Raw genomic sequence first — 13,406 nt, forward strand, 5'->3', positions numbered from 1 at the left:
TCTCTTCCCCTACTTATGCAGCTTCTTTCATGTGCTGGCTATATGGTTTTGCTCACTGGCTTTTCACCATTTCTGTCATATAGCTCTTTCCACTCTCTAAAACCTGTCTCCCCTTCCTCCAACCAGTAGTTCTTTTGTTGAAATTTCCTTTATCCTTCAGTTTTTCTAGGCTTTTCGTGTTCTATTCTCTTTGCTGAATTTTCAAAATTGATACTGTAGGTAATGAGAAATGAATTGAGATGTTGCTTCTAGGTTGGAAACATATGAGAGTTTGGTGTTCTCCAGATAATCCAAAACTTTAAAAAGGCTGATATATGAATGTTGTTCTTTTTAGTATCAGCACTATTGAGACTGATGCAGATGATTAGTGTCTAACTAATTTAGAAGATTAGTTTCCATTATTTTGTATTTTGTTGAATACAATTTTTCCAGGAAACATTTGCACTGAAAACCTGCTAATTCTCTTAAGTCATTACTTAATTACCAAATATCTCATTTGGGGTGGTTATTTCTTTTTTTTCTTTTTACTTTACATTTTCTTAGTATGCTCGAGCAGATGAATTGGACAAAATGAAGAAAGAATACTTGGATGGTGTTGCCCATTTGACAGCTTTTATTGATGGAAGCAACAGGAAACTTTCAGTCCCTGTAGAAGTATCCTTCCTTGATGTCAAAATGTTCATACAAGATTTGGAAGTAAGTGTCTTCCTTCCATTTCGTTCTCCTTCATAAGAGAGAAACTTGTAACTATTTAATTTAGAGAGCATAAAATTATTTTAGTATTTATTTCCTTTCTTTCTTTTTTATTTTTTTTTTTTTTAACCAGTGGTGCTTTTTTTTATAATTTCTGCCATAGCTAATATAAATCATTGTTTTCTACGAGTGACATTTCTAGAGCACTTTTTCAAAACACTGTCTCACAGGATGTTTCTTTCTGTGTAGTTTCAAATCACAGTCAGGTGATCTGACTGTAACCTTTTGGCAGTTTTCATGAAAACAATTGATAATTGTAATATATATCTTCTATCTCTTGAGAACAGACCTGTATCTCCCATGAATGCTGTTGTTGAAATATTTTTTGAAACATTTATTTCAGAATATTAAGCAGAAATTGCCTGCAATGGAATCTCAGTACAAAATGGTTGCAAGAACAGCACAACTTGTTACAAAAGAAGTTTCCCAAGAAGAGGTGAAGGAAATGCTTGGAACTCTGACAAGAATCAAAGAGCAGCTGAGCAAGGTGTCTGAATTTTTTTTTCTAATACAAATGTGGTTGACTCTTGAACTAATAAATAGTAAGCTTCCCAACATAACTGCTCAGATATATGCATTTGAGCATATATATAGTTATAGTAACATATAGTATTTCAGGGTGGAGAAAATGTTACTTGTTTTAGACTTTAAGACTACCATCCTTAAATTTAATATTATTTTCTTTAAGAAGTAATACAAGATCAGGATTGATGTATCTTAAAAGAGGCAGGCAGCAACTATATAAACCCACATGCAGAGGAATCTGCTATTTATTGAATTTTACAACTTTTAAAATAATTATTTTTCTTTAAAATGGCCAAAGGTTAAGGAGTATTCCTGTGCCTTGCTGTATGAATGCCAGCGTCTGCTGTCTCCACTGGAAGAACTGGAGAAACAGATCACACATTTTTATGAATCTCTTGAAAAAGTTAATGAAATAATTTCTATCCTGGATCCTGAAGCACAACCTACAACTGTTCTTAAACAAAAAGCCCAAGTAAGTTTCAAAACCATCTTACAAAGATTTGCTGCCTCTGAGTATTTACAATTAACTTTCTAGGAATTTGGACTGCAACACGGTAAGCTGAGCAAATGTTTCTTCATATTCTAGCAACAAACCTATCCTAAACCTATCCTTCTAGCATAACCTATCCTAAAGTCAGCTAGGCATAAACATACAAAGACTGAAACTTGTGTTACCTCCTGGTGGCCATGGTTTAGATCCAAAAAGTAAATATGAAACTTTTAAAAAAAATTTATCTAATGGAAATTGAACTGAAGTATCAGAAATATATTGGATTTTTTATTAAGCAGATGAAATAACATGATCAGGAACTTTCCTAGGTTTTCTTGGACAATTATGGAAGCTTCTTAGAAGTCTGGAAGTGGTTTCTCTGAAGTACGTTGTAGTAGAACATTAACTTTTCTACCTGACCAATAAACATTTAATTCTGTAAGAATTCAGAACTCACTAGGAAACATAAATGAAAATATGAGGATCTTGCATAGGAGTTGGCATTTATCCTTGTGTATGTGTAGTATATAGCCTAGAAATAGTCCCTCAAAATTAATGTACATGTTTCATTAGAGTTGGATTTGACAGGTAATATAATCAAATGGATTTTTTGTGGGAAACTGAAGTCTTTCAAAGCCATTTAGAGTCCCTTTTTTTTTAAAAAAAAAAAAAAAAAAGGAAGAAAGAGATTTAATTTCACGTGTGTGTGTGTATATGTATATATATGAAAATTAGTTCAAGCCCATAATGACTCTGGAGATTGGCCCAAAAATTCAACAAGAAGGGTCTATTCTTGCAGTGACTTCAAGCTTTGATTGTATTTGGGTAAAAAATTATCTGGTGAGCTTGCATCAAGACAGTCCATTTATCTTCCTCAGTAAATCCTCTTTTGTTTGTGAACATCAGCTGAGTCATACATCCAACCTGTGGGTTAAGGAGCAGCTCGTAAGAGAGCTTCTTCTGCTTCTGAAGGTTAACCAGCCCCAGAACATCACAATAAAAAGACATGTTTCTTCTGCAGTTACTTGCCAACCAAGGAACCAAAATCTCCTGTTATATGGAGGGTGCTGGTTTCTGCTGATCAGAGAGTAAACAGAGATTTGTGATGAGGAATACAGTGTTCCTTCAATAGCAGAAGAATTTCCTCGCCACAGGATCTTTTAAGCTGCTTTTTCAGCCTGTGCAACTTCATGCATGTTTTCTTTTCTTCTCCCTTAACATCCCAACCTTCTACTGAGAGTTGTCATGCTTATGGCTATTGTTTTCACTGCTGCTTACTTACAATTATACAACATAGACATCCCATAAAATTAAATCACAGAATAATGTATTGGCCTGCATTCTCTAAAACTACCCCACAAGGCTTGGATACACATCCTTTTTTTATAGGTAGCTTTTTTTATAGGTAGCTAGAGTTCTATTTGGGTACAAGACTCTCCATAAAAGGAGAAAGTTGTGTGATCTGTGTTATTCCATATAACACTTTGTGTAGTCTGTTGTGGTGGTTTGACCTTGTCCCTTTTGCTCTAATTGTCAGAAAATATCTTCCTGTTATTCTGCCAAACTTTTCTCTCCTTTGTCCCTGGCCAGTGTGGATATATGTTTTTTTCTTTCAGGATCTGGTAGCTTACCAAGAGAACTGCAAGAAAGATTTGTCTTTGATTGAGAGAAATAGTCAGAGTATCCTGCAGTGTGTGGCTTCGAGTGAAGTGTTACAGCATTTCCATCAGTCAACATTTCAGAAGAAAGTTACACAAGTTCAGATTACTTTTCAGGTAATTATGTCATACCTTTGTGCATATTTTTGAAGTCTTGTTCATATGCAGCTAATCCATCCTACCTTATCTCCATTTCATCACGCCGTAGCTAACGTCATAGAGAGCTTTCCTCTCTAGTGTCAGGTTATTAATTAAGGATTTGTCTATATTAGGTAATAAGTGGTCCGGGGACTGTCGGTCACCTTTTTCATGCAGTTATTCAAAGGCGAGCCTGCCTCAGAGGAACCTGGGATTTAAGGAGAACTTTCACATTCAGGCTTCTTGGCAGTGAGGAACCTGAAATCCACCTGATAGGGCTGCACTGCTTTTTGTTTCTGCTGACTTTGTTATCTTGGCTAATTATTTGCTCCCATATTCCCATACATCCCCTTTCACACAAAGCATGGAAGATGGGAAATTTTGCTGGACTTTGTATTTCCTCAGAAAATGCAGTGGATTGTCAATATAGAAAATTGCAAATATGTATTAGCTTTTTTTAATGTAAAGATGTTTACTGTGGGCTATAATCCTGTTATGTTTAGATCTCTATGTTGTTAATATATATATATTATTATTATTGATATTTTCAGGGCTACCCAGCCCCCGTCTAGCCCCTCTCTAGCATGAAATTAACCATTATCTTGGAGTCAGATCTCCAGATGTTGGCTTCAGTTAGATTTGTTTTCAGTAAAGAGCTGTCCATGAAAGGTGGATTTCAAAATTTATGTTGTATTTTGTGGCTTATAATTAAAGATCAGTGGGTTTTGATTTACAATTTAGAAATCAATTATTTAAGTTTAGCTTATAATAGCAGAAGCAGATGCAGTTGTAGCTTGATAAATTTACCATGTTACGCATTAATTATTCTGTTCCTATAAAGATGGATGGTGATTTATCTCTTTTTGTGTTAGAAAATAAACCTAGAAAACATGGCATAACCCTATAAAATGTGGCATACCTAGAGCTAAAATATTTATGGATCTGGAAACTGGCATTTTCTCACATAATGAATACATTCCTATATGATTCTACTTTTATACACAATTTTTAATCAGGAAAAATTAAAAAGGCTTAGAAAGATGTTTAAGTTGAGAACTACAAATTTGATTAGTTCACTGGGTAAAATCATTACATTTCCTTACACTGGGCTTTGTAATCAGTGAGGATGGTAAAGTTTATGGTTAGTAAGCATTTCTGGAATTACCGTGCTGCAACTGAACTGGTGAACTGTACGTTTCTCCTGGTAAATTTTGTTACTTGCTTATGGAATCTTAACCACTTGATACTGAAGTGGACTGGACAGACTACAAAGCAGAATAATGAAGAGCTGTGAGTAAATTTTCAAAACGAGACTATTTCAGAGTAGCAACTAAACCACAAGATTTGCTGTCTTTCACTTTATCAGCTTTCTGCTTGGTTGTTTATCTGACCCACTAGTGTGTACAAACTTCCTCCAGGTCAGACGACCTGTAGCATGAAACTGGTGAGATCCAAAGGTCAAACACCTACACAGAGAGTCATGTAGAGGGAGGTAGTCTGCTACTAGGAAAAACAGAATGTCAAGCTCTTAGCCATACCAGGCACTTTACATTTGTAAGCAGGCTTTAGGAAAGAAACATTAGCCAAATGGCAGGGGCATTCTAAAGGTATCAGAGGCATCTGTATTAGGTAGCTACCCATTTATATTCATATGAAGGATGACATTAGCACAAGCCCTAGTATAAGTATTAGAAACTGGGAAAATGGGAACATGGAAGGGAGAAGCACTTGTGAATGGCATATATTTGAAAGGATGACATCAATCAAAGGCATTTTTTGTAAGAACATGGTAAAAGAGAGCAAATAAAAATCAGTGAGAAACTGCCAGCTCATTTTCTTTGTTTATAACTCAGAATATGGTCAGGAAAGCTGGTGACTGGAGAAAAAACATAGAAGCAAATAGCCGTTTGATGAAGAAATTTGAGGAGTCTAGAGCAGAATTGGAGAAAGTAATACAGATTGCCAATTGTTGCTTAAAAGAAAAAGGAAATCCTGAAGAACTTCTCAGGAAACATAGCGTGAGTAAATTCTCTGACCTTCCTCGTGGAAATCTTTGAGTGCATGACATACAAGTGAAAAGACTACTTAATTTTAAAATTTTTGTGGATTTCTTTCACATATAGAAATCGTATCAGGTCAAACTAATGTTTATGACTGAATTAACAGAAAGGAAAAAAGATCACCCCTCGTCTTGCTGAATGTAAGCAGTCAGAAGGTGAAGAGAGAAGACCCTCTAGAAATTAGAGTGATTTTGCCAGTAGAACCATTGAGAGTGAGGACACTATATTTTGCCAGTCCCACGCATCCTCTGGGTTTTTTTGTTTGTTTGTTTGTTTGTTTTTTCTTTGAGATTAATACCTGTCTCTGTATTATAACCATTACTTATGCATGTAGCTTTATAATGTATTCTTGTTAAAATATCATCTCAATGTACTGGCTGAGAATAAATTAATTTTCTGGACTTTAAATAGCCAGAAATAGTTCCTTCCTCAGTTCAAACTTCAATTCCTCTATGCAGCAGAAGTAACGTTGAAATTCACAGTGTGTTAGGGAACTTCAAATTGCCAGGTTACCGTGTTAATAACCAGATTCATCTCCTCATCTCACTTTCTGCCTTAACTTCAGGAATTCTTTAACCAGTTGGATCAGAGAGTCCTAAATGCCTTTCTGAAAGCATGCGATGAACTTACTGACATCCTCCCAGAACAAGAACAACACAACCTGCAGGATGCTGTAAGAAAACTCCACAGGCAGTGGAAGGTTAGTGACATTGAATGATGTCTCTGGAAATTGTAGGTCTCAACTTCAGAATGTTTCTGCATGACCTATATGTTGAAAAAAAATAAAATACCTAAGTTGTATTATTTGGCATCCTGAACAATTGGGAAAAATATGTATTTTACAATGTTAGATACAGTTCCATCACAAATACCCTCTTGAAAAAGCCCAGTTAAGTGGTCAAAAATCAAGAAATGTGATAAATTAATTATGAAACCTTAATTTCTCCCTCTACATACTGCCATAATGATACCTGTGTTAAGAACATTTGTTGAGAATAGGTGCTAGCTTTTCTTACTTTATGATGATGTTGGATAATTGCAGTTACTTTTTCAACCTTAATAAAACAAATCTGTAAGAGATCAGGCTATCAGTTTATTAAATTGTGTCTTCTGCCAAAGGTTCTAACAACTGAACAAACACTGTTTATAAGCTATGGAATTTTCTGCCTGCTACAGCATGTTGCAGGTCAAAGCTGGAGTGAAGGATGAGAGGTTTCTCACTAGCACACAAACAGGAGGGACCTCTGGAAGTAGTTGTGAATATACCTTCACTATTATTGTTTGCTTTATTAGTTTATACAGAAATATTTGGTATATCTTGCCAAGAATCAAGATGTCCCTATAATGTACCTTATACATACATATTCTGGTCCCCCAAAACTTAGGACCTTATGATATGTCTAAGAAATACTGGTAACAGAGTTGTTTTATTTACTTAAATGAATACAGAGAAATCTGCATCTGTGCATACATATATATGCTTTATTGTCTATATTAGCAGTTGTTAGATAATTTATTTGTAGTAACTTCACACTGAGGTAATAGGAGTAGTGTTTTATCTCTGTGCTTGTTTACTGCTCCTGTGGGTGTGTAGGATCTTCAAACAGAGGCCCCGTATCATTTGATCCACTTGAAGGTTGAAGTACAGAAGAGCAAGTTCCTGGTCACAGTGGAGGAGTGCAAAGCTGAACTAGTTCGACAGAACAAGGTCTTATCAAGAGAAGGCAATGAAAAGATGATCGAGGAACACATGGTATGAATTATATGCCACCACATGGGCATTTACAGAAATACATTTCAATGTCAAAATAAACAGGTCTGACCAACTCTTTGCACCCAAAACACTTTGTGCACAAATAAATCAATCCTTGGGACATTTAACAAAGATTTTGCTTTGAGTTTAGTATGATTTATAACTAGAAGATAGATATGCTTTGTGATTTCTGCCAATCTGTATTTTCTGCTTTGTGTCTCATCAGTTGTTCTTCGGTGACAAGGGATCTTACCGTCTCTGTGAGAAAAGGCTACAACGGATTGAAGAACTGTGCCAAAAACTGCCAGTTTCTGATCCAGTGAGGGCTACATTGGAAAGCAGCCAACGAATCCTGAAGGACCTCAAATCCCAGATAGACAGCACATACGTAAAGTTAACAGAGCGCTCAGACACCTGGAAGAGCTACAAAAACAGGTGTCAGCTCAATTGCTAACTGGGTCTCATAGAGCCTTATATGTGCTCACTCCTCTGTCATTATAGATCAGTACCATGTAAAAAATTGTACAGTGTTATTAGCTATATTTTATACAGTAACTCCACAAAATATAATGGGTTTTGGAGTGGATTTTATAATTTTTGACTTAAATTTAACAGGTTACAATTCAGTGGAGGCAATTTTTGTGTAACTTTTTTCGTTGCTTTGCATTATGTGATGTTTCATTTCAGATTTTCTGAATTGGCAAATTGGATTTTGTCAACAGAAGGAGAGCTAAAGAAGATAAAGGAAAGTGTTAATGATACTGCCAAATACAAGCAATTTAAAGCATCTGTGGGGGTGAGCCCTTGGCTTATATTCTAACAAAGCTACAGTCATTGCTACTGGCACTCTGGATAAAACTGTATACTGAAGTAGTGCAACTGTTTTACTATGGAGACCATAGTAGCTCTGCTGATTCCTGATATTCTTAAAAATATTTCCAGGAGAAAGTTCCATATGCAGCATTGTGTGGCAAAAGTTCCTACTTTTAATAATGTCGAGAATGGCAGATCCCTTTACCTGCATATTCAAAATGTCCAAATTATAGAAGCAGATAGAAAAAAATAGTTGCTCCTCATCCTGCTGTGTGCACAGTTAAAAGTTCTGTGCAAAAAAAAAAAAAAAAGCCAAAATTTCTGGACTGTGTGTTTTTGAAGGATCAAGTTACTGTCTTATGTTTAGGAAAAGCTTTTATAATAAAAATTCTCTTATAGAATAGGACAACAGGGGAGGCAAAGATATTCTACCATTCACTTTTGTATTGGTGACTGGTAACAGAAGTGGTAGAAAAGTTGAAGATTGAGTTGTTTCATTAGATTAGCTCTAGGCAAAAATTTATTGTGTCACTTGGGACCTAGCTTGACCCTTATTTCTTTATTTTGCATACCAGGAGCAAAGCCAGGAATGTCACATAATGTTAGGAGTTTGTGTGAAAGTCATGAGCAGGTTGTGAGGCTAAATGTAATTAAGATGACCTCGATAAAGCAGATAGACTTTTATCTTGATGGGTGCCTCTGCTCCAAAAAGTCTGATTTACGCATCCAGTTTCACTGCTGGCAACTTCTCATCAGCACTTGCACAGAGATATAAATAGAAGAGCTACTTAAATAGGAAAACAAATACACAAAACCTTATACCGCTTGGAAGTTTTATGTCTTTCGGACATAAAGTTTCTGGGACTTGAAGCCTTTTGGGACTTGGAAGTTTTATGACTTTGGGAAAATCAGCATTTAGGATTTAAATCTTAACTAAGAAATTTGGTCAATATGTGGAAAACATACACATGGTATCTACCATGTATCTATCTATCTGTAGATAAAAAGTCAGTTTGTGAGGAAAAAATGTTCCACTACCACTTGTTAAAGAACAGTCTAATAAGTAGTAGTGAAGTCTGTGGAAGAAATGCAAAAATCTACCTGTTGACTGGAACAGAATCAGATAGGCTATGCAAACAGAAAAATATGTTTACACTACTAATCCTTGAACTGATGCCATGAATGCAACTTATTAATATATTTTGTTTATTTGAAGAAAATATGTGTTGATTCTTCCATAGGAAATTAGGAAGCATATTAACAAGCAAGGAGAAAATCACAGCTGGCTGAAAGCTAGACTTCCTGTTTTGACTGCAGCATGTCCTGATTTGGAGGCCAAAAGGACAGAGGATGAGCTTTGTAACCTTTCCAGTGAATTCAAGGGACTCCTAGATTTACTGGCTGAGGTACAGTATGAGGGACACAAGAACTCTCCATTTACAGTGTCACATGAAATGACATCAATCATGGCTTCATAAGCTCAAGTTCCCTGCTGTGTTTTTTAAATTAAACTGCAAGCACTCAACAATGAAAAACTCATTTGTACTCCCTGGGTAGTAAAGCCTTGAAAGTAGCCGACAAAAAATGGATATTTTCCCTTTGCAGGATTAGAAAGCATCATAGTAAATGTTTCTGGACTCAAAATGTTAGTATCTTTAGAGCAAAAAGATCATTTTCTGAAATCAGGTAATCGTGAATATTGGCAAAACCATGATGTACATCAGCCAATAAATATAGAATTGGACTTTAATCTTCATTTATTAATCTTTTATGCTGAAATACTAAAGGATCTACTGTGAGGTAGTTTCATATCATTAAGGATGTCTATCATGCACTGAATTTGCAGGAAAAGACTGCAGTTCGCTGAGGTCTGAATGATAGTGAGATACTGTAACTGCTGAAATCATGAGAAGTTTCTAACTGATAATAAGCAAAATCTCTTAGAATCCCCTGAACCCTTGAGTGCTGTGGGGTCTCAGTGAACTTATTGCTTCACAGTTTTCACAGTAAAAAGAAAGATCAGGAGAAACTTAGAACACTTCATACTTAGAAGGTGGAACAGATCTATTTGAAAACAGAGATCAGGATTGAGAAAGTTCAGACCAAATTCCATTGTTAATGTTCTTGTGGAGGCCTTGTAAGTATTCCAAATGTATAAATGTTTCATGTATTTATTGAAACTTCTCTAAACTTCCGTGGTGTTAAAACTGTATTTGGGTCAACCAATGTTCTGATTTCCAAGTGAATATAAAAAATGTAAGACTTTTTCTTTCTTTTTTTTTTTTTTGTGTTAAAGTACTTCTGCTTTTTGTCTCCTCTAAAAGTCAGAACTGAGGGAAGCACAAGTTCATGAAGTTAAAAAAGAAAATAAGAGCTAGAATCTAAACTTGTTTTGAATCTAAAATCCTAACCTGAATGGAACTTTATATTATAGTTAAGAAACTGATGATTCTTAAAAGTCTGAATACTCTTTACAGCTAAATCTATGGCTTCCTAATGAGACTGTTTAGACAAGGACTCATACTGGGTATTTACAGAGTTCAGAAATGTTTTTTGAAGAGTAAAGGCTAAATATTTATATAAAAGGAAAGAGAATGGCTTGAAGCTGAATGACACTCCAAAGTGAATATAGACTAGAAAGAAAGAAAGGGAGGAAGAAAAGAAAGGAATTTCTTAGTTCTAGCATACTTCATGATTAAAATCTTAAAACACAGGACCTGAGGAACAGAGCCTATACTGAGAATCAGATACAAGTAGTCAGCTGAATCATGTAAAGAAGGAAGAAGTTTTTGATATGTTGAATAGATATATTTTTTCTTTATAAAATTCTGCAAACTGACACTGGATATTGCACCACATGCATATTGTAGTCATTAAAACCAGAGTAACAGGGCGTTTTAATACATTTGTGATTCACCAGGGCATTGCTCTAGAAGGTCCAAAAGGTAGCAATATTTTTTTAGTGAGTTGAGTAGTGCAGGTGTTTTGGAGTCTGGGTCAGTTTGCAAGGGTTAAGACAGCATGCATTTTCGAAGTGATCAACAAGTGGCTGTCACAAACAGCTATTTGCCATATGCCAATCTAATAGGGAGTCTATCTAAACAAGACAAATGTCGCCTGGTCACATTTTAAGTCAACAGTCACTCTTTCAGTGTAAAGTTAAAGGTGTCAAGAATGCTATAGACAAAAATTGTTTGAATTTAGACAATTTACTATATTTGTTGGAAAAAAATGTTCCAGATATAAATGTGTCCTTGAAATATAGGTATGCCCTTCAACATGAAATGCTTCAAGTTATCTGTAATTGTAGGTTGAAAAGAATTTAGGCACTGTAGGAGACTGTGTCCAGTACAAGGAAGAAGTTAAAAGTGCAATTGAAGAGTTAATCAACAACTCTAAAGAAGCCCAAGCAGAGGCTGAAAAGATCTTGAACACAGAAAGTTTGTTACAAGCTCAGCAACTACTACTTCATCATCAGGTAAGGCAATTACTCATGTCCATATGAGATTTTTTTGTTTAAGGTAGAATTTATGTAATTACAAAATTTTGTTGTGTCCATTAGCATGACTCTTTATATTTAAACTTCAAAGAGTTATAAATGAAACAGTCTCATATGGTGTAGTATTGATTTCTTATAATGAAAAAAGTACTCAGTATTTTTTAAATGTTAATGCCCAAAGATAAGCTTGTTTTTCTTTTATTGAATATCCTTTTATTTCACATGGGTTTTTGGGCACAGGACACCTAAAAACCAAGCTTCTGTTGTTACTTGAAATTTTTTGGGTAAGTGTACTCTGCAAATATGTAGTCTCTCTTTTTTTACCTTTTTTAAAGTTTGCGTGTCAGATTTGATCGTGGTAAATTGGGCCCAGACCTGGTTTTGGAAATGTCTTTACTTCAGCAACGTTGATGTAACCCCAACTCAATGCTGGAGGGGAGGTGTACCCCTAGACTCATCTCCTCTTCTAGGTAGCTACTGCAGTGACAGGTGACCCTCCATTCTGTAGGAGTAGAACAGGAGATTTTTTATGCACTGTTAATAAATCAAAACATCTACAGACTACAGTAATATTATGGGTTCCATACAGCAAGAATCATGGGTTTTAAGGCCAGATACGGGAAATTAACTTCGAGGCCTGCTCAAAGCTGGTAAGAATAAGAGTAATTTACTGTCAATGTTTGGGCATTATATAAGTGTTTTAAATTAACACCTGTTTCTGTAAGGTCAGACATGTCTTCCTGTCTGACCAGGCATTGCTATGCCTTACCCGTGTCTTAGCTAAACTCTTTGGTGTTTGTAAAAGCTACTGTATGTATTAAGGTTTGTATTTGTTCTTTCAATACACTACATTCCTTATTCATCATAGCAGACATAGTAGGAATAGTTAACTTCTCCCTGAGTTCTCAGACTTTTCTTCTTTCGATATTGAGTCTGTGAAGGTAAAAACGGACTTTGACAAATGCCTGAAGGTACCCAGAGTAGAATTGAGCGAGGAGCTGTGAGCTTACCTAGGAAGGCTGGCAATGGGTCAAGCATGTTAGGACAGGAGAGAGGATGTAGTCTTAGGAGTTTCTGATAGGGCTACAAAGCAAAACACATCAAGGAAACAGTTGTGCAGCTTGGCCCCTACTGCTCTCTAATGAAGGCTGATACATTCCTGAAAGAATGCAGAGCAGACCTGGATGCATCCAGGCAGTAGTGAGGAATATGTATGTCTGTGGATACTGCTGCAGTTAATTGTTGTGGCTTCTGCTTTCTGAAATGTTGCTTTGGATAAATGCCCATACGGTCACTCTTTCTCTCCCATTTGTATGCCACAAAAGGTGTATACACATTTTAGAACCCAAGGCATATACTTGATGAGTACATGAGACTCAAGAATACTTCCCGCAGTTTATCCCTTTGTCTGTAACTCTCATTGCATATCCCTGCAAAAGCAGAAGGTGATTTCATTGTGCACATTTCGCAACGTAGCTAGAAAGTCTAATCATTCCTGTTGGATTAATCTTTTTAGCAAAGGACAAGGAGACTCCGTGCAAAGAGGCAAGATGTGCAACAGCAGATTTCCCAAGCTAAACAGTTACAGGTTGAAGGTGGACTACCCAGAATAATGCAAGAAGATTTACTAAAGTTGGAAGGAACATTGGAAAACATGCAGCAGACTATGGAGAAACGTGAAGAGCAACTGCAGGTGTGTCCTTTGTAGAAATAAACC

At 35.9% G+C, this 13,406-nt stretch overlaps 1 protein-coding gene across 1 annotated transcript in view; it reads left to right on the forward strand.

Moving 5' to 3' along the window:
• The window catches only part of SYNE1 (spectrin repeat containing nuclear envelope protein 1), a 322,973-nt gene that overhangs the window by 106,532 nt on the left and 203,035 nt on the right, over window positions 1-13,406 (forward strand). Inside the window, exons 20-31 of the mRNA XM_074896543.1 lie at window positions 544-696; window positions 1,097-1,240; window positions 1,577-1,750; window positions 3,385-3,543; window positions 5,418-5,582; window positions 6,190-6,324; window positions 7,219-7,377; window positions 7,604-7,812; window positions 8,065-8,173; window positions 9,432-9,596; window positions 11,501-11,668; window positions 13,206-13,382. Coding sequence (XP_074752644.1) covers window positions 544-696; window positions 1,097-1,240; window positions 1,577-1,750; window positions 3,385-3,543; window positions 5,418-5,582; window positions 6,190-6,324; window positions 7,219-7,377; window positions 7,604-7,812; window positions 8,065-8,173; window positions 9,432-9,596; window positions 11,501-11,668; window positions 13,206-13,382 — 1,917 coding nt within the window. The remainder of the gene's footprint in view (window positions 1-543; window positions 697-1,096; window positions 1,241-1,576; window positions 1,751-3,384; window positions 3,544-5,417; window positions 5,583-6,189; window positions 6,325-7,218; window positions 7,378-7,603; window positions 7,813-8,064; window positions 8,174-9,431; window positions 9,597-11,500; window positions 11,669-13,205; window positions 13,383-13,406) is intronic.

The sequence above is a fragment of the Athene noctua genome, chromosome 1 (genome assembly GCF_965140245.1).
Source record: "Athene noctua chromosome 1, bAthNoc1.hap1.1, whole genome shotgun sequence".
Lineage (NCBI taxonomy): Eukaryota > Metazoa > Chordata > Aves > Strigiformes > Strigidae > Athene > Athene noctua.